Raw genomic sequence first — 21,311 nt, 5'->3', positions numbered from 1 at the left:
CTTTGCAGCTCATCTGCCCTTCCCAGGGCGGTGGTACGAGAAAAATAAGCAGAAAGAGGAAAGAGAAGTTTCAAATTAGGTTTTGCCCTTCACCGACGTTTAAACACTGTATACTCAGTGTGTTACCTCCCGAGTGAAAGTTGGAAAAAAATCACTCGGGTGGGACTCGAACCCACGACCTCCTGCTTTCTAGTGCAGATGTCTTACCACTCGACCACCGAGCTAAGGTTGGTCGGTTCGAATCTGATGTACATAGCAGCGGGTACCGCATAAACTATTATAAGATGGAATTTTTGCGCCGGGGTGATATAAATCAAATTAGGTTTTGCCCTTCACCGACGTTTACACACTGAGTATACAGTGTTTAAACGTCGGTGAAGGGCAAAAACTAATTTGATTTATATCACCCCGTCGCAAAAATTCCATCTTATAAAGAGAACTTTGTTTAGAAAAATGATCGCTGCGTTCAACATGCATTTCCCTCTTTTAAAAGGTAGATTGCGTTTACAGCTAATGTGTGCTTGGCATAATTATGCATAGGCCTGTACAATGCAAGGTACACGGCCGCACGTTTTACAAATCTGCTGTTCCTGTTTCGATTGTTCTCTTTTTGTTCACATCCAGCAACACCCAGATATCTTGACAACTACTCGACACAATTCGTGTTGCAATCGCCCACACATCTATAACCTTCAGGGGCATGTAAATTAGTAAATGATCTACAAACTATGCTCTTTATATGACACTCGTTATAATAACACTAGGCCTAATCAGCTTTCTAAACTTACATTTATCTCGTGTTGTCGAAATCGGTACTACTGTGCAGCAAGGAATTTCAGTGTCTGTTTAAATAATCCGTGTCTGTGTAACCCGTTCGCTCGTTCCCTTTCTGACTGAGAGCAACTGAGATGTCTTATTTTTTGGAAGCAAACGTCAGTATAGGTAATAAGCAACCGATATCATCATCATCCATTTTTGATGAGCAGCTATTGAGCAGCTACAGACAAAATCAAATTGACCATCTTGAAAAAAAATCAGAGAAGGGCAATACGCTTTATAAGCGGAAACTACCATCGTGATGCCAGCGTTACGAGAATGAGAGATCTAGGGCTCCCACAATTGGGGGAGAGGCACAGGCAAGCCCGCTTAACCATGGTCTACAAAGCCGTCCATAATCAAATAGCCATCCCAGACAACATCCAACCAAGACTCCGTACAACACGGCAACAACATCAACACAGATTCATGCGACTCAGCTCCCGTTCTGACAACTACAGGCAAAGCTTCTTTCCAAGAACTTTGCGGGACTGGGATGTGCTCCCCCAAGACATCATTGAGCTGCCCACTGTGGAGCAGTTCAAGGGAGCCATCAGCGCCTAGATCATAGGAGCTGACTTTGTACTTGCACCAACTTTGTATATACAGGTATCAGAGCACCCTGCACAAGTGTCCACCATTTGAGACAGCACACCACAATCCTCGTTAAGTTGCTGAAAAGGCTGTAAACGAGTAGCTGCATAAGACAGGTGTGCGAAACAATAGCAGTTCCGTGAAATTGAACCCAAGAAAACAAAAACAGTCAAATGTTAGTCAAAAAAGTACTCAACTAGCAATACACAAATTCTAAATAATGTTTTTTTTGTACCATGAAGCCTACTATACATCTTTTTAAAGTAAACGATAAATATAGATTAAAGTTACACATAAAAATATATCTAAACACAACTACTTGTGTGAGAGTTTCAATAAACGACGATGCACCTCACAAAATTGGTCAGGATATCAATCTTAGAGTAAAGCATTATGTACAAAAATTCATTCGTCATCTGGGCTATATGTATAAAAATATTGCGCGTCTGTTTGCTTTCAATTAGTTTAGAAATTTATACATGTTTTTTTTTACAAAGACATTACAAGATTCGGTAGCTCCACCAAACGAAACAGTTTCACCTAACGTTAAAATCGCCAATTAACGGTCTATCTGATTTATATAAACCCTATCATGAGGGCACAGAACATCTCATGGCGTGAGCACAAGACCAAAGAACAGATTTACGGAGACATTCCACCCATCTGCTATTGTTGCTCAACGTCGATAACGATTTGCTGGCCGCTGTTATCGTGTTGAAGACTACATCCGAGGAATTATGTTGGAGAATTCCGTGTCCTATCGCGTTGCGGCCATCTTGATTGTTTCCCATTCAAATCAACATAACCAAAGCGAGGCTGGAAGGAAAAATAGTCTGGTTCTTTTCTGCCCGAAAGAAGTTATCATTCAGTATACTGTTATTGGATACAGGAAACGTGACTGAACTGGTGGCGGCATGTTAATTGTCTATGGAAGACGAGAACTTTCAATCACATTGACGGGGAAGGCAGAGACACCAACATGAAACTGAGGACCTTCCATACATAATGAGGGATAAAGACACCAGCTGCAGCTGGTGTGGCGTTGTGAATGGGATCTCGGTTGCGACCGCTGTAATGTTTTTGATGATGCTGATAACCGCATAGTTTAAATACCCACATTATTAAAAAATAAATATAATATCAGATGGCTGACTACAAGCGGATTGTATGATTGTACTTTGCATTCGCAATATCTTAAAGTTATCATCTAAGTACTGTTTTCATAAAAAAAGGACTAAGAAAAAATAAATATAAAACTGGTCTACAGCAGGATAACTTTCTATAAGGAAACTGAAAAAGACTATTAAAAATATGAATTTGATATAATCTAATCACATCCAATCGGTTCTACTTATAAAAACGGCCCAATCAATATGTTTCGTTAAAGGCATAATTTAGGATTATTTGCTTTTCATGCATTTTGTTCGTTTCCAATATTAATACCACTCAAAATGCGAAGAAAAGGTTCAAAACCTAACTTTCAGCGTAGTGTTTCAGCGCCGTGGATATACACTTTTCGAGAAAACAGTGAAAACCTTGCACAACATAATCACAAAACACCATTTTGTCCAAGGTGCCCTGTATTTTCACAAATCATTCAATTTTGTTGGAAATCACCCATGTTTCTTAATTTCTTCTTGATGAAAGGAAACCATACCGGAATAATTTCACGGGGGGGGGGGGGTGTTAAGTACCAGTATATAGGCATACGATCCATATTCCTACTAAGCGTTTTGATAGTGTAATTCGTTATAGGTCTTTTTGGATAAATGCAAATCATCCTGCATGCCTTTAAAGAAAGAAAAGCCAACATGCACGGTTTATTATAAGGCAAAATAACCGTCTTTCACATAAACAAAATTCAACACATTCTAATTTTCAAGATAATTACAAATTATATGAATATATCCCAAAATCAATTAATGATGATATACCAAAATGAATATACCATAAAGGCACTTAAGTTAATACGGTCTATCGCCGTCATCTTCAATGATTAGCCAATTGTCGATTTAGCTCCTCAAAAGTAGACTGTGTCCTGAAAATGTAAAAAGTGACGGATGTCCCATCGATTATCTTGAAAATTTGGGTTAATTGAGTGTGCTTACTAATTTTATATCTTGATATTGTTACACTGAATTTAGCAGTATGACATAAAGTTTGGTCGGTATCATTTTAATTAATAGGTTACATGACATAAACCGTCCAGATCAGAGGCGGATCGAGGTTTTCCTATAGGCTTAAGTGCTGATGTCGTCTGGCGTTGTTTCATAAGAGGATTTTCGGGATTTTTCCCGTCTATTTATATATATAATTGGTATGTATAGAAGTTGATTAGCTTCCCTAACCATTCTCTTGCATTCATTCTCGGAAAAAGAGGATATCATTAATTTTCTCACCAAATCAGTTTTGGGTGATGCTTGTGTTGTTGTGGAGTCTGGTTGGACAGGATCTAGAGTCTTAGGCTGAGAGTTTTCATCTTCCAACGCCAGGCTTACGATGGGAACTTCTTCAGTGTACTCAGATATCTGAGGAAAATTATCATTCAAGTGGAAATTAATTTTGTCATAGCAAGTTTTCCAATGAGATGCTTTTGTCGCATTAACTTTTTTTCTGGTATTTCAAACTTGGAAGAAGAACAATGTTCATCAGGAAATATTGCTGCTTAAATTGACCGTTGACTTCATGAGGCTTCTAAGAAAGCATGAACTCTGCAAAATGTAAGAAATTGGAATTCAGTCTAAATGTTTTAAAAGTTGATTGACAATAGGTTTGCATCCTCTAAATATAACTAAATAACACCAAACGTTTTCGGTTTGCAGTTGACCTTAAACCAATGTTATACTCAAGTTCACCTTTTTTCTGGTACCGATGTAAAAAGAAATAACTGAACATAAATTTGGGTCATTGAATAAACAAAAAAGAAGAAAAACACTGGCAATAATGGTTACGTGATCAGTAAAATTTGGGATCTATATATGGCCGTCGTTGACGCGAACCAAATGAGACAGGGTAAGAATTCTGGTAGCAGTAAAGCAGAAAAGTAGAAAAATGCATTTTACAAAAACGTCTGATCTGCTATTCTGCTATTTTGATAGCAGAAAAGCAGATGTCCACTTTTGAATCATCGTGACAAAATGTTCAATCTGCTTTTTTGGTAGCAGAAAAGCAGATGTCCACTTTTGAACTGCCAGTGAAGGGCAAAAAGTAAAACTTGCTTTTCTCAGCAGAAAACCCGAAAAGTAGAAAAATGCATTTGAACAAAGCGTTCAATCTGCTTTTCTGCTATTCTGTTAGCAGGACAGCAGATGTCCACTGTTGAACCTCCATACCTTGGTGATGTGTATGCGGCCCATTTTCGAGTAGCATAATAGGGTGTAAGTTGCGCCATCAACGTCGAAATAGTCGGCCTCCCACCCCCCCACCCCCAACCCCAATTTTTTCTGCTGCCAAAAATGTTGGCCAAAATGTTTTGAAACAAATAGTAACTTAAAAAAAAAAAAAAAATTGTGAGGCCCCCGAACAGAATCCTGGGTGCGCCACTGCGATGCAATATTTATCCGGGGGATATACACAATGTGCCCCTTCCCTGCTGACCCTGCACTCCTGAGAAAACCCCAAATCCACTTCATCGATAAGTTAAATGGATAATATATATGCCTTGTTTAGCCCCACTTACACTTGGCTTAGGGTCTTGTTCATCTTCCACCTCTACATAGACGTGTTCCCGCTCCTGTCGCGCCCCTTCCTGCAGAATAGCCGGGCGATCTATTCCACCGGACAGAACCTAAACTCGGGGGAACCAAATAATCAGTAGACATAATCAAATATACAGGGTGAGTAAAAAAAAATACACCAAATGTCGGGATCATTGTTTTAGTGAAGTATTGCATGTAGCACTTTCAAAACTTAGGATATGAAAGTTCAATTTCATTTCTTAAGCTTTTTTTTAGTACAAGAATCATTCAAATCACTCATGTAATTTTCAAGTTACGAATTTTTAAACACAAACACCGTTTTTATAGTTCCTTCCGCGGATCACAAAAGGTAAGTGTTCTTTCAGCAAAATGAAAACAAATCAGATAGGGATGTCAGTATTGCCTTTTTCAACTTGACATTCGGGAAAAAAGTATTTAAAATTTCAATTAAAACTCTGATACTGTTCAAGCAAAGAAATATTATAGTTTTTCGTCCAAAATTGTTGAGAGGGAATCAATCACCGTCTGACCATTTGAGCAATAATCGGAGCTGGCGATCTTGGATGCTATCGGACAATGCTCTTCGTTGTGCCGTATTTGCCAACAGACACACACTTTTACCGACCTAATGACGATTCGCTGACAAAAACCATTAATGGTGGTTTGACACTCCAAACCCACGTCTCGCAAAACTCGTGGTGATTCATTTGCAGATTGAGGCTCTACAGAAATGATTTGGGCTCTGTCAGACCCCCAACACCCCCAGCACCCTAAACCTATCCCAAAGTTACATTACCTACAGGGATCTTACATTTAAACTGTGGCACTGTACCATGTTGATGCTGTCTCCTTCATCAAAATCTGACATGTAGCTGTTCTTCCTTCGTCTTGTAAACAAGTCACTGTTATAGCAAAGAAAAATGTTTGCCATTAAAAAAAATAGTCCTACCTAGAAAGTCATTGATCATATTATTAATTTCGCCTCATTACTGATGAACCTCGTAAAATGTAAAGTGCATGCTTGTAATCACCTCAGGTTGTTCGGAATATTAGAAAGGTCCTATAGGATTTGCTGACTTATATACATGAAATTAAACAATAAGTAAACTGAATAACAAATGTACATTACATTGTGTGCTGACTGTTCAATGTTTCACGTTTGAAATGAGAGTGATAAGGACAGCGCATTAAGAGTGCAGTTTACTCGAAATATCATTGAAAACATTCCGTACTCTTTTTTAGCTCGCTTCCTGAAGAAACACACACCGCCAGCAATCACAATAATCAGCACGACCGACCCGACGCAGACTCCGACTATCAGCCAAGTTTTACTGATGAAGCCATCGCATCTCTCGCCGGTGTACCAAGCCTCGGCGGTGTCCAGGCACTTGCAGACGGGATCGGCCGTGTCTGCTTGGGTGCACTCCCCGTGATCATTGCAGTAACCCTCGTCACGTTTGCAGGGCGAGCGGCAGGACAAGTACCCGCCGTCGACGCACTGCAGCTCCAGGTAGGGGTTCTCGCACACTGCGAAACCATCCTTGATGTAATCGCAAAAGTTTGTTTCGTCTGAAATTTCGACGTTGACAAGAATAATATCAGAGTTATAATAAAAGTGAAGACACAGGATCTCACATCCTTTAGTTTGATGGACAGTGGTTTATTAAAATCTAGGTCTGATTTGCAACAACCTCAATTCCTGGAGGGGCAGAGAATCAATACGTCAGTGGGGAGCACAAGGATGTGTGGGGGATTCGTCATGCCTCAAGCCGGAGGGTAAGGGGGTGGGGTGGGTGGGTTGCCCCGTGTCGCCCCATCAAATGAGGATGGTTTCGTTTAGTTGGCGCCAATACTTTGTTGTAATAGCGGCAGAATTGGATGCTCATGATAATGTTATGAAACTTTCAAAAGTTTGATCTTTACCAATGGTGGCGGCATCACTTGGATAGTAGAATAAGATGTCCTTTGGGGCTTCACTTTAGATGACCAACAAAATGCATGTCCTTACAAAACTCGGCTTTCAGTGCAAAGGGAATTGTTATATGGCAACGGCAGTGACAGGTTTTGATATTAGAATGCAATGAAAAATAAAAGTATAATGTGTTTATACTCATGCGAATACCCGGTCCTACTGCGAGCGTTCTATGCACTTTTACTTCAATATACGCACCAGTTGGAGGGCTACAAGTTAGACAAGCTACCACAATGAGATCGCCCAGTTTGCCTTGCTCAACCGCCGGTGCCAGGGTCCGGTCGTACACGTCCATGGCCGTCAGGTCTTGGTCTTCTGATCTCATCCCCGTGTAGTTGTACACAACGTTGTGAGGGACAACCACACTGCCTTTCCTGTCGATAAAAATGTTGGAGGTGTTGGTGTGAAAAAGTGAGGAACAGAAAGGTATCGTACCATGTGGTTAGTTTTTTTTGTCTCGTGGGTGCATTTGTTAATAGTATTTTCCTCATCTTAATTTCTCAATTACATTTAAATATCTCAATTAAGGTGCCAATTGTAATTTTGGTTCATTTGTTTTGGGCCGATCTTCAGTGCACGATTCTTCTTAACGCTCGCTTTTCTGCTCTGAAATTTGGGTATTTTCACTGTTTCACAAAATTCTTCTGTTTCTACTTAAGGCTTAAAAAGAACAGCACAAATGCAGACACCTAAATAAACACTGAAAGAATGTGAAATTATGTTTCACTTTAGTATTTTGCTGCTGGGATACGTTGAGAGGGAGAAACTTATTGTTGTTCTTGTCAAGGCCTTGTCTTTATTGTCTCTATCTTTGTCTTGATGTATTTTTTTGTAGTGTGAGGGCCCGAATGATACCCCTCCCTAAAGACAGTTTAAATAAATAGAATAATAAAAAAGAAATATTTGATTCTGACCGGTTCCCTATCATAGAAGTAAACTTAACCAAAAAACTCCTAAAAGTTAAACTAAAATGTCTGACAATTAAGTCAAAGTCCAAGATTTTTGACGCAAGAACACTCAGAATTGATCGATTTCGAAACGAAACTTATCATGGTTTGCATCCATTCTCATATCAGTGAAAACCAAAAATGGAATTAACGTCAGATCAATAAACTTTGTCGCGCCAAAGGCAATGACCCCGATTCACTATGGACACACATCGATAAAATCCTTTTCAACGAAATATATTACAAGCCACCGCAAACAAACCACACATTCCAACGTCTTGATGTTTACTTTTTGTTTGATGAGACCGTTCAATTTAATTATAAACTGATACTTTGGTCACAAAAAGAAGACATTTTATGAATTCTTTGTCAATTTTGACTTTAATGGTGCCTGGTACCACAGGCTCGTCGTACATGTTGGCAGCAACAAGACTTCCTCTTTTGAGTGCTTCGTTATATCAAATACACAGATAAATAAATGCTGATTAAACGAATCAGTTTCGTTTTATGAAATTAACTTCTGATATCTAAAGTGTGATTTTTTTTCTATACGAAACTCTACAAGAGAGTTCTGAAACCTGACAAATCGCCCAAATATAACTTCCATGGAAGAACGCCACCAACGAGGATAAAAGGTTGTACAAAGACGCATTGGGGGAACTGTGTCGAAAGCATTCCAAACCGGTAGCGAATCATTGAAGCAAAATATGTAGCACGAAACCTAATAATGACTGGAAAGCCAATTTCATAAGCTATTTTGAGATGAAAAAAAAATTACTGAAATTGCTCAATCCGTTCAAAGAATATAACCATTTAACCACAATGACCCTCTTTTTGAAGGAAACAGGTTTAAGGGTCCTTGTGATTAATTGGTGATATTTTTGAACGTATTGAGCAATTTCAATATTTTTTTTATCTTAAAGTAGCTTATGAAATTGCCTTTTCAGTGATTATCATGTTTGGTACTTTATTATTATTTATTTTAAATATGAAATATATATATATATATATATATATATATATATATATATATATTTATTAATTACCCACCCTGTTTTACCAGTCTGTTCACCTGTGTACATGTATATACAAATTAGTATGAGGTAAGGGTTTTCCGCCGTGTTTTTTTTTGCGACAACATTATTGCGAAAGTTTAACCACACTACCGGCCGCGAATTATTTTCTCCCAAACGACATCCGCATATGGGTGTACGCTATGGCGTTTTGGCTTAACTTTTTTTTAAAAACATGAGAAGAAAATATAAAATTAGAAAAAAATAAAATGATTTCGAGCATTATGAAATTCAGACTTCAGTTCCCTTTAAAAAAAAATCCTCCAAAGCCTCAGATTAGAAAAGAAAAATATTTCGGGTGCAAAACCGAAATTCGGACCCGCAACCCCGAGGTGCAAAACTCTACAATATATCGACTGAGCTACCAGACTACTCGGCGGAATGTGGGGAAAATAAGAATGATATACATGTACCTGCTTACGTATCACAAACGTATCGTTAAGGGCGCTAGACAACCATGTATGAGGATGTCGTTTGGGAAAAGAAAATTCGCCTACCGGCCAGCGCCAATGCGCATCGTTGCTAGCAAAGTGCCAATGCACTTCCAATCAAAATATTTTTTTTAACTGAAATTAGGTGTTTGGTTAAGCGTATAATTATTACATGCGATCCGACCTGCAAAGGCTTGTTGCCTGGTCGCACCAATCTTACCGTAAGTCCAGCAATTCAATCCGCAGAAATCCTTCGATTTTCTTGTAGAGGACCTCAACCTATCATTAAAATTTCAGATCAAAGATAACATTGAATTGTTTGTAGCTTTGCTGATTTCTCTCAAACCAAACATGTTTTATAAGGTTAATATGCTTTTCCACCTCTGCCCATTACTAAATAAGGAGATGCGACTTCAATATGGAAACAGTGTCGTTTAATTAGGCCCCTACATACGGTATATCAATCGTAGGAATTGAGAACAATACTGATAAACAACCCAAACTTAAGAAATGTCGATTTCCTATAATATTGCTGCACGCTTGGTATAAACAAAAAAATGAAACGATCTTTCCACCAGAAATTTTTTTTGTGAAGAGTCTTGTAAGACATATATATATATAAGAGCAAGTTTTACTCGGCCTCCGAGATGATGTTTGCTCCTGAAAGGATCCGAGACCGCCGCTCCCGCGGCGCCAAAATCGCTCGACGTCCGTGGAAAAATGCGGAGGGTGTCTTCCGCCGGGTCGTACACTTCGGGTCGTCCTAACTTTCCCGTACGGACCGGCGATCCGTTTCGTCGATTTTTCGTGACTGCGTTTTGCACAGGAATTTGCCATCGTGTGCGCTTTCACGTTGACTGCCTGGCCGCCCCCTGTGCTGGCTTTTCTGCGAGTCTAGACTGTGCGAGGTCAGCGGCTTCACCGTAGGGGTTCCGTTTGCGTGTTCTACTTGGCCGTTCTGCAAAAGTGTTCACCAAACCGTAGCATGGTGTGACCTTGGCAAAATATTTTTTCTCTATGGTGCTTGGCCACCAAGTGTCCCTATTGTTTCCTATGCTTTGCTTGCCGCCCCTGCGCTGAGTGCAACGAATACTCAGAAGGACTATACATTAGTATGCCTTGCGCGGTCTGACCAATCGAAAGTCTACACTGCGTAGTACTTCCGGGCTATGCGTAAAACCGTCGATGGCAACGCATACTGCAGCCTACTCCACACCCTGGAAACGAGGTTGGGTCTACGGTGCTCGCTATTTGAAGCGCAAGCATGTAACGTGATATAGTGCTCTGTTGCCTCCATCATGTGTTTTATAGCTCCATGCTTCCACCAAGGCTGAGCGTTGTGAGTTCGTTGCCCGCCACGTATAATTCAGTGTCGCGTTATAGTTTCGGGGGCCTGTTTGGGATCAACGAAGGATCGATGCATTGCTTCAAATATCGCGATCTTAAACGCAGTCACAGAAAAATCGACGAAAAAGTGTCCGACCCGGCGGAAGACACCCTCCACATTTTCCACGGACGTGGAGACCGCGGTCTCGGTTGGTTGAACCAGCTTGAATCGAAGTTCAAGTTTACGTGTGTTGAAGAAGCCAATACTGAAACTTAATCATGACCTTCCTCCATGATTCTGACCGTTTGTAATTTTATGGCAACACTCAACATTTTCATTTCAAATGACACCTTCACGTTTTATTGCATTATGAATTTTATTGTCAAAACTGTACAATCAGCCTTCGCCTGTGTACTACAGTAACCTTTTCACTACGTTTTCCAAATGCGACTGCTTCACAAAATGCCAATTTTACAGACCAACGGGAACATTTACAGACAGTTGCCATGGAACATAATTATCATGTGCGTAAATCGACGGGGGACAGGGGAAACCCACCTCCCACACACATTTTAAAGCGGGGGACATTGGTCCCCCCCCCCACTGTTTCTTCCCCGAATAAAAATGGTAGCCTACAATAATGATTCTTTTGCTCAGAATACATGTAGCTGATTCAATTACTCAAAACTTTAAAAGATGATTTTTTGCTCAAATTGGTTTTAGTGGTCAGAAATTGCCTCAGATCACACCACAGAAACTGCTTTTATAACTGCATGTCTCGCCAACTATATCCCCCATTTACATTTCACTCCCCACATTTTCATCCCAACACTACGCCTTACCCGATCTATGATCGGGTAAATCAGCTTGTAGAGAATAAGGATGTGATCGTGCTGAAGTGGCAGAGAGTTAACACAACCTTGCAACAGCTTTTTAGCGTTTATTCTGTTCTCAGATACGATCAGACAAAAAGCTTTTGCACATGCTACCGTACTGTTTCCTTATGCAGGGAACGACACGTATAGATGATACCCGCTCTCTGCAACCGGATGTGAGTACGAATGAATTCCAGTTAAAAGCTTTTCTCAACCCATATAAACGGAGAAGTTGTTTGATACAATCCCGATACGACATTCATAACTCACATATTGGCGCCGAAAATGACCACTTGAAACTTCTATAAACCCTTGCGACAAATGTGTAATTGAGGAAATTAAAAAAGGCAGTGAATAAAGGTTAAATATTAATTCGGGATTTTTTTTTTATTTCCCTATAAAAGACAACCTTACTTTAATAGACCCGTTCGTATCCCTTGACCATAATCTTCGGTAGGATATGAACTAGACGAGGGTGGTGCATTGTTCAGTCTTTCCATACATGGAAATTAGTTGTGTGATATTTGACTTAATGTTTAATTAAATCAATGGTCTGGATCCTCGCCTCTGGTCGTTCTCTTTTAGGTTTAACTTAATTGTTTTTGATCAATGAGTAATAAATAATGAGAAGCACTTTTACGATAAACAGAGGCTTACTCTAGCGTTTTATTTAATTCCAGAGAAAAAAAGTAGAGAGCGTTTTTGAACAGTTTTACTTACATCAGTTTGGAACTTTGTTTTGAGATCAGTGCATTCGTTAGACGCTGGATCCTTATCTGGGCGACAATTTGTGGAACTCTCCGAAATGGCAACTTCAACAGAGATAACTTTCTCTGGATTTTCTAAATATGGCAAAGGTTACTGATTTGTGTTAATTATTAAAAGGCTGCGTAGGAGGTAAGACTGTTAATTACATGATAATGGCAAAGGTTACAGGTGCAAGGTACAAAGTTACTAATGTCCTAGTTTAAAATTATCATTATCAGCTATATTAATTATCTATATCAGCTATATTAATTATATGGCGCAGTGGCAGTATCTAGTTGGGGAAAATCTAAACGACTGCAACATTTATACCGTAATAACCCAGATCCCAATGCAGTATTTTACAGGTGTTGATTTTCATCAGTTTTCATCTGTGATTCTTCGTAGACTAAAGTGAAAGCTGAAATGGTGCATACGTTTCATATACATACACTTTGCCCACAACGCCAACGCCTGTAAAATTGTACCCTGTATTTTCTTGAAGTGCGAAAATTTCGGATACTACATGCAGTTCGTCAAACAATTTCGGAAAAAAATTCGATTCAGCATTTCGTATGAAAAAAAATCAGAACGTACAATCGAGTTTCTTGGAGGTACATCTATATTAAACTATAGGTCGCAAAATTATCTGCGAGCAAAACATTACTCTTATAGTTATTAGGCTCGTTTTGTTTCGCGCAATTAACGCAGACAAATTTCCCCATAACTTCAGATTCTTTGCCAATAAATTAAAACAAATGTGGTCCAACAATAACCCTAACCCCTTTCCCTATAACTTCAGATTCTTCGCCAATAAATTCAAACAAATGTGGTCCAACAATTCAAAGCAATACTTACTTTCAAAAACTGGCATTTCATCTTTGGGCGTGTTTGGTTTCTGCGTTGTAGGGATGCCCGTGGTCACCGGTGACCTGATTGGTTCCTCGGAGAACTTTGGAGAAGTATTGATGGTTTCTGCAGTATTGCTGAAGATAGTAGTTTGGTTCTCCATTTGCTCTGTGGGTTGGTATGGTTTGGTTGTTGTAGTTGAGGGTTTTGTAGTCATTAATGATGTTGGTTCGTATGTTTCGGTTATTGTATTTACAGGTTTTGTTGTCATTTGCTCTGTTGTTGGTTCGTAGGTTTCGGACGTTATATTTAAGGGTTCTGTAGTTATGCTGAAGATAGTAGTTTGGTTTTCCATTTGCTCTGTGGGTTCGTATGTTTCGGATGTTTTATTTAAGGGTTCTGTAGTTGTGCTGAAGATAGTAGTTTGGTTTTTCATTTGCCCTGTTGTGGATTCATCAGTTGGTGAAGTAAGAGGTTCCGTTGTCAGGCTTGGAGTAGTTGGTGATGTCGGCTGCTCTGTTGTGGATTCGTCAGTTGGTGAAGTGAGAGGTTTCGTTGTCAGGCTTGGAGTAGTTGGGGTTGTCGGCTGCTGAGTTCTGGATACGTCAGTTGAAGTGACAAGTTCTGTTGTCAGGATTGGAGTAGTAGGGGTTGTCGGCTGCTCTGTTGTGGATTCGTCAGTTGGTGAATTGAGAGGTTCTGTTGTCAGCCTCGGAGTAGTTGGGGTTGTCGGCTGCTCTGTTGTGGATTCGTCAGTTGGTGAAGTGAGAGGTTCTGTTGTCAGCCTCGGAGTAGTTGGGGTTGTCGGCTGCTCTGTTGTGGATTTGTAAGTTGGTGAAGTGAGAGGTTCTGTTGTCAGGCTTGGAGTAGTTGGGGTTGTCGGCTGCTGAGTTCTGAATTCGTCAGTTGGTGAATTGAGAGGTTCCGTTGTCAGCCTCAGAGTAGTTGGGGTTGTCGGCTGCTCTGTTGTGGATACGTCAGTTAGTGAAGTGAGAGGTTCCGTTGTCAGGCTTGGAGTAGTTGGGGTTGTCGGCTGCTCTGTTGTGGATTCGTCAGTTGGTGAATTGAGAGGTTCCGTTGTCAGCCTTGGAGTAGTTGGGGTTGTCGGCTGCTCTGTTGTGGATACGTCAGTTAGTGCAGTGAGAGGTTCCGTTGTCAGGCTTGGAGTAGTTGGGGTTGTCGGCTGCTCTGTTGTGGATTTGTCGGTTGGTGAATTGAGAGGTTCCGTTGTCAGGCTTGGAGTAGTAGGGGTTGTCGGCTGCTCTGTTGTGGATTCGTCAGTTGGTGAAGTGAGAAGTTCCATTGTCAGGCTTGGAGTAGTTAAGGTTGTCAGCTGCTCTGTTGTGGATTCGTCAGTTGAAGTGAGACGTTCAGTTGTCAGGCTTGTAGTAGTCGACTGCTGTGTTGTGGATTCGTCAGTTAGTGAAGGGAGGGGTTCCGTTGTCAGGCTTGGAGTAGTTGGGGTTGTCGGCTGCTCTGTTGTGGATTCGACAGTTGGTGAAGTGAGAGGTTCTGTTGTCAGGCTTAGAGTAGTTGGGGTTGTAGGTTGCTGTGTTGTGGATTCGTCAGTTGGTGAAGTGAGGGGTTTCGTTGTCAGGCTTGGAGTAGTTGGTGATGTCGGCTGCTGTGCTGTGGATTCGTTAGTTGGTGACGTGAGGGGTGCCGTTGTCAGGCTTAGAGTAGTTGGGGTCGTCGGCTGCTGAGTTGTGAATTCATTTGTTGGTGTGCCCGACGCAGAGGTTGTATCAGATTTACCTTCAAAAGATACAATCTTTGGTAATTATTTGCAATTATCATGGTTGTAGAAATGTAACGTTCAGTACATTTGCCGTTTTCGTTTATACCAAAGTCTGCTTCACATGATATCAACGGCCGTAATGCTAGAAGCATCACAGAAGATCTTCGCAATAAAGCCACAAGAAGGGATGACAGAATGACAAACAGACGACACACTCAACTACTACAGTTTATCCCTTTTTCGCCTGTCAGTTTGGTAAGGTGATGTTATGGGTGTTACGACACTGTGAAACTTAGTGGGGTAAAAAACTTGTTGATCAATGTTTTCCAAAAATTGATTGCATTTCGGTGAAACATGAATGATTTCTTCACTGACAACCCTGACTTCTGCTAATGTGAAGTTGGAAGTGTTGGTTGCCAATGTTTCTGCAACCATTATAACAAAACATAAGCCCCCCAACAAATGTAGTTTTGATGAAACCTCTGTATGTTGGTTAATTAGGTTACAAATTAAGTAACTTTTTGGAAAAATTTGTTCAAAATGAGCAAAGTGGCAAACCCTATTCCCAAACCTGTTTTTGTTGTAGGGATGGTTTTGTTTCAGAACTAATACCTCGTCAACTAATGCTCGTCTAATAGTAATGAAATATTCTTGTACAGCACCAAACTTTGAAAACCATTCTTTCCTTCTCGATTGGTTAGGCCAAAAAAGTCTCCGGTTTCTGGTATGGAGCTTGACCAAAAAATGGTGCGGCGACGCGGCTTTTTTGTTTTTTAGGTGTTGGGCCTTGAGCCCAACACCTATTGTTATTGTAAGAATTTACTGTTTTTGTTCTCCTCAGCATATTCTCAGCAAATACTTCTCTAGAACTGTTTGGAAAAATGGAAACATATATGAGCTTCATTTGTCAATATATGAATGCCCAATCCACCGCACATGTGGTTTTTTGCAATTATGTCATCATAACGTCATCATGGGTCACGTGACGTCACTTGAACGTTTAATAAATGTAATCTTTGAAATTCCATATAAAATCAACCGTGAGAGACCGGAACCTGAAATTTGCGGGAATCGACATGGTAATACATGACCTTTATTTTATCCTGTGCGCGTAAAATCACGTGACCCTTCTTTCCGGTCGAAACAGGAAGTGCCTAATAATTTAAAAGTGGAAACAGATATGAACTTGCTTTTAATGATTTAAGTGTCTGCCTGGATTGACCTTTCAAAAAAGCTAATGGGTGATGCCATGAAGTGTTGGAGCGCTCTCTAGCGGCAGGTTAAAAACGTCAAAAACGCATTTTCACTTGATGTCCGTGGCGAAGTTTGCGGTAATCGCTTCAAAATTAATGTACATGATGACCATAATGCAGACAACACCTGTGAGCGAAAAAAATTGATTACGTCATCAGACCGGAAGTTACAATAAAAAGACCTTTAAACCTTAAAAAATTGCTAGAAAATATACCGTGATAGATATAATCAAGATTTGGCTGTATACAGCACAGTAAATATAGCTCTTGAGGTTTCTGGTAATGACGTCACAATGACGTGTTCAAGTATCATATTACAAGCAATCAAAGATTTCTAGATTTAATCTTTGGAAATCAATATAAAATCAACTGCTACAGATTTGATTTTGTTCTTTATGGCAATCGATAAAATATTGCAGGGTCTTCATTTTTGGTTTTAAGTGCAAAATCACTTGACCCTTCCTTCCGGTCAAACCGGAAGTGCCTTATTAATTGAAATTGGCAGAAGATGCGAACTTGCTTTCAATGATTCGAGTGTCTGCCTAGGCAGTACTGTACAACAATTTTACAGGTGACGTCATCAAATGATAGAGCGCCCTCTGGCGGCATGTTGAAAAGTCAAACATGGCTTTAAACATGCATATTTTGAGTTGATGTGTGTGGCAATGTTTTTTTTTTTTTAACTTTTTTTACTTCAAATGTCGGCTGATAACTGCAAATGGTGCCCGACTAAATTTAGTGCAAAATATAATGGCGTCCAGAGAGGCCACATAAAGCTCATACTCGATGGTAACCTCATCTAAAAACACGTTAAAATTGTGAAGCAGCAGGATTCCAGTCAAACCAGTGAGTTTGGCAGTTTTGAGACATCATCTTACATTGAAAAAAAAACTTTTTCATTTTGCCGACACGCATGGCTACGGCGACGCGTGCGCATACCGGAAACCGTCGGAGACTTTTTTTGGCCTTAGAGACCAATCTGGGAATTTTGCATGAGGCATATGCAATATGAACCCACGATTTATACGCTAGTTAAATTTGACTATAAAAGAGCATTCGAACTTGCACCCAGCTGACCCTATATCTGTTTAGTCAACTGGGTGCAAGTTTGCCTGTTTCTAGTCAAATAGTTTCTTTAAAACATTGTTACACGGAATATCTGAAATATGTGCGCTTTCGACGAAACTAACGACTTCTTCAATGACAACCCTGACTTCAGCTGAAGTGAAGCTGGAAGTATTGGTTGCCAATATTTCTACAACCGTTGTAACAAAACAAAAGCCCCCCAACAAATGTGGTTTTTGATGAAACCTCTGTTTGTCATTTATTATTTTACCCAACCAACCTTTTGCCCCTCCCCCAAAGGAAAAAAATAAAGGGTTGTCAACTTTTTGTCTCTCAGAAATTGCATCCAATGTGTTAAAAATGAAACAAGGACCACTATTCAACTAAAAGATGGACCGGCATTTTATTACCGAAACTTCCAGTGAGTTCTGAAACCACAAATAGTAGGTGTGTCCTGTTGTTGGACCTAATAACTTCACAGTAATAACACCGACAGCGGTATTTGGTGAGCAAATATTTGGCAAGAATGAGCAGGAGCCTCAAGTTGACTATAACTACCGTTTAATAGCCTCGACATACAGGCAGGTGTTCCAATCCAATCTTTTGTTGTGGAATGTCAACAAAATTCGGCATTACTTTGTACTTGTGACCTTTGTACTTCCGATCCGACCGCACAATCCAGAAAAGGCTTAGCTACAGCCCGCTGGAAAATCCGTTACAGGATGAATAGTGTACAGACCTTAAAACGTTGACATCCAGATAAGCTGCACAATCTTTACATGATGAACAACTTTTTAGCATTGTGGTTGATGACGTACACCGCAACACCCTTAGCTTTTGTTTGTACGCGCCTTGGCAATGGCACGTAGACCAAAATTCGCGGTCAGAATTTTTTTCAAGAGAAAAGGATTTCGAACTTTTCCAGAAATTACCCAGAATTTAATTTCGCACTATCAAGTATTCTGTACTACTAAACAAAATCAACCTTTTCCACTTGTTAGAAGGAGGGTATGGGTGTGAGCATGGATCCCTTTTTTTTTTTATAACGAAACGATTTTGGGGGAGTAGTCTGACCATTTTTTTGGAGAGGGTTCAAGTGATCAAAACATTTGCCCCAATTGTTTTACATCATCATCATGTTTTACATTTAAATCACTTACGTGCTGTTTAAGTTACGGAATTTTAAACACAACCACCATTTTAAAGTTCTGTCCACGGATCACAAAAAAGTGTGCGTTCTTCCAGCAAAACGAAAACCATGCACACACATTCCTATGTGATTTGTTTTGGTTTTGCTGAAAGAACATTTCCCTATTTGTGATCCGTTGACAGAACTTTAAAACGATGGTTGCGTTTAAAATTTCGTAACTTGCACAGTACAAGAGTGATTCGAATGATTCTTGTACTGAAAGAAAGCTGATGAATTGGGCTTTCTTATCTGAGATTTTGAAAGTGCTACACATGCAGAACTTCAATGAAACAGTCCCGGCATGTGGGTTTCTTGTTTTTTGACTGACCCTGTAGAATGCACTCGTTTGATCTTTTCTGTGTTCATGGGACTTGTAAGAACCGTCTGAAGCACCACACTTCAAAAGAGTTTATTCTCTTGGCGACAGCTTACAAGCAGACATTGATTTATATAAGCGAGCTAAAGTCAATACATGTGCGCACATTAATGGTTAGAAGATTACAGATACTTCAGCCCATCGTCTGATAAATGCTGCCGTCGTCTCTCTTGAACTCAGGATAATATGAAATATGTACACAAACATAATGTTTGCAGTTATCATGTCCCAGATCAATAATAAAAAAGAATATTTCCTTTCCCCGTGAGCATAGCAGTTTCGCTCGCGGAAGAAATATCGATAGTTTGTATAATTTGTAACTGCCTAAGAAGGGGGAACAGAAGGGGAGATTAAATTGATTGGTATTTGAAAACTGAGGGGTTTCATATAAGAACGTTTATGGGAAGGTGTGGTCACTCTTGACTCATTTATAATAACTATTGAGGGCTCATTAAGGTAAAACACAAGTATGCAGACGGTTATAATACAAATAGGCCTATAGAATAGTAAATCAATAAATAACTTCAAAACCAGTATGGACAATCGGAAGATAAAAGGCGTATTGGGCTTTTAAGTTAAGCCCATTCGACGTGCATTGCAGTTGCAGTGACTCCTCTACTTAAGCTTGATCAATATCGCATTTGTTTCTGACGCATTTCCTATGTTCTATGAATGAATAAAGGAAACGCTATGGTTGGAGCTTTTAAAAGATATTTCCTACTTTCGTTTCTGCGTATTTATAGTCTCTGATGTAGCGCATTGAAAGGGCATGAGACTAATGATGCACTTAACGAAAAATTACCCGCATTTGTAACAAAGTGTCGAAACTCGTAATATTAATATTTAAACAATTAAATTCCTCATGCGATTCCAGTACTGTATCGTTTTAGTTTCGGTCGGCAAATTATAATAGAAACTGATGGCTCCTGACTAGTTTCATATTATGTTACCGACGAAAGCTACACATCTTTTGCAGTCTGCTGTATTAATGGCCTATAAATATAGCTCGATCATGCATGACAATCGGTTGGAGCAGATGATGGCGGAACGCGATTAAAACCCTCGATATACTATGGGACCAAAAACTATGGCAGTAGGGGGCATGAACAACGCTTACGGACAGGCGTAAAATTCGATTCCTTTACAAATGAACCGAATTCTACACAGATGAAGATGGTCGAATTCTACACAGATGAACAGATGAAGATTTGACCTGACTAAACACGGTTAAACCCCTCGGAAAACGAGCAGTAAGGGGCATGAACAACGGTTGCGGACAGGTGTTCGATTCCATTGTAAATAATCGAATTTTACAAAGATGAACAGATGAAGATTCGACCTGACGAAACACGATTAAGACCCCCGATCAAATGGGACCAAAACGAGCAGTAAGGGGCATGAACAACATTATTGCGGACACCTGTTCGATTCCATAAAAGGAATATTATTTTGGGAAATGTTTGACTCAAACTGTCAGTTATTTCATGTAGCTTTTCCATTCAAATTAACACGCCAAAACCGTGCACAAACATCGCCGTTCCTATATCATAATGGGAAGTACAGACAAAAGATCAACCACTTTCAAGGAAAGGCACAATAAAAGAAAAGTGTAACTCCCCTCAAAAAAATGGGGGAAAATATCTGGCCAACGTCAATTAAGAGACAATATTGTGCAGACAGGTTCCAAAAGCATTAAATCGAGATTGCAGAGGCACCATATGTTTATGAGATTTACATGACGAGTGGGGTGATGGCAACATTAAATTCACCCTAGATAGACGACGATGACCATTTCTGTTACAAAAATTACATGAACGGAAAATTCAAACCTACCTGGACTGGCGGTAAATGGGTCCGATGTGGATACTGTCTGGGCAAGCGAGACATTAAGCGAAGCCAAAATCACCACAATTATTCCTGCGAGACGAATGTCCGCCATGATGCTCTGAATACAAGGAATCGCACTAAATCGATTTTCTAAATGTAGTTAAACCTGGATATTTTCTTTCCTGTTGTGCAACAACCCACATTCATCATGAAACTAGCCGGAAAGAATGTGGCACGCCCGTGCTAGCTCGTATGTGATGTCAGACAGCATGACAAGGCCTATACACAATTCTGATGTCGTCATGAACGAGATTGCTCACCGAAACTAGTTAATGTTTAATTCAAGTTGAAAAGCCCGCCCTTATTATAGCAATAGAAGCAGGCTGGGTGGGTTCAAAGTGCGCTATATGATCGCGTATCAAAAATGTTTAGCTCCGATTATTCATAATGAGTTCAGCACGCCCAGTTATAACACGCCCACATGTTATCTTTCTTTTCTTGTTCATGTGTTTGTTCATTCGTTGCCAAGCAAGAATC

The 21,311-nt window shown here is 40.0% G+C and overlaps 1 protein-coding gene across 1 annotated transcript; it reads right to left on the bottom strand.

Moving 5' to 3' along the window:
• Nucleotides 1-1,192: 1,192 nt before the first annotated feature.
• LOC119741982 (mucin-17-like) lies at nt 1,193-21,083 on the bottom strand. The gene is made up of 10 exons (XM_038217969.1): nt 20,781-21,083; nt 13,336-15,081; nt 12,454-12,575; nt 9,752-9,810; nt 7,279-7,454; nt 6,341-6,677; nt 5,920-6,010; nt 5,090-5,197; nt 3,810-3,938; nt 1,193-3,448 (listed from the first exon to the last, which is right to left on the bottom strand). The coding sequence occupies exons 1-10, from the start codon at nt 20,884-20,886 to the stop codon at nt 3,431-3,433; spliced, it is 2,892 nt and encodes a 963-aa protein (XP_038073897.1). The 5' UTR covers nt 20,887-21,083; the 3' UTR covers nt 1,193-3,430.
• Between the last annotated feature and the right edge of the window lie 228 nt (nt 21,084-21,311).

The sequence above is a fragment of the Patiria miniata genome, unplaced genomic scaffold (assembly GCF_015706575.1).
Source record: "Patiria miniata isolate m_02_andy unplaced genomic scaffold, ASM1570657v1 HiC_scaffold_5, whole genome shotgun sequence".
Classification (NCBI taxonomy): domain Eukaryota; kingdom Metazoa; phylum Echinodermata; class Asteroidea; order Valvatida; family Asterinidae; genus Patiria; species Patiria miniata.
Note: the sequence above shows the minus strand (reverse complement) of the source record. Positions and strands in the feature narration are given on the sequence as shown.

What these genes read in the sequence shown, in the direction of transcription:
- LOC119741982 (XM_038217969.1), bottom strand. Translation starts at nt 20,886, where the DNA reads ATGGCGGACATTCGTCTCGCAGGAATAATTGTGGTGATTTTGGCTTCG. An exon ending in TGAAATGCCAGTTTTTGAAA is followed by an intron (nt 12,576 to 13,335) that starts GTAAGTATTGCT and finishes TGCCATATTTAG; the next exon opens with AAAATCCAGAGAAAGTTATC. An exon ending in AAACAAAGTTCCAAACTGAT is followed by an intron (nt 9,811 to 12,453) that starts GTAAGTAAAACT and finishes TTTTAATGATAG; the next exon opens with GTTGAGGTCCTCTACAAGAA.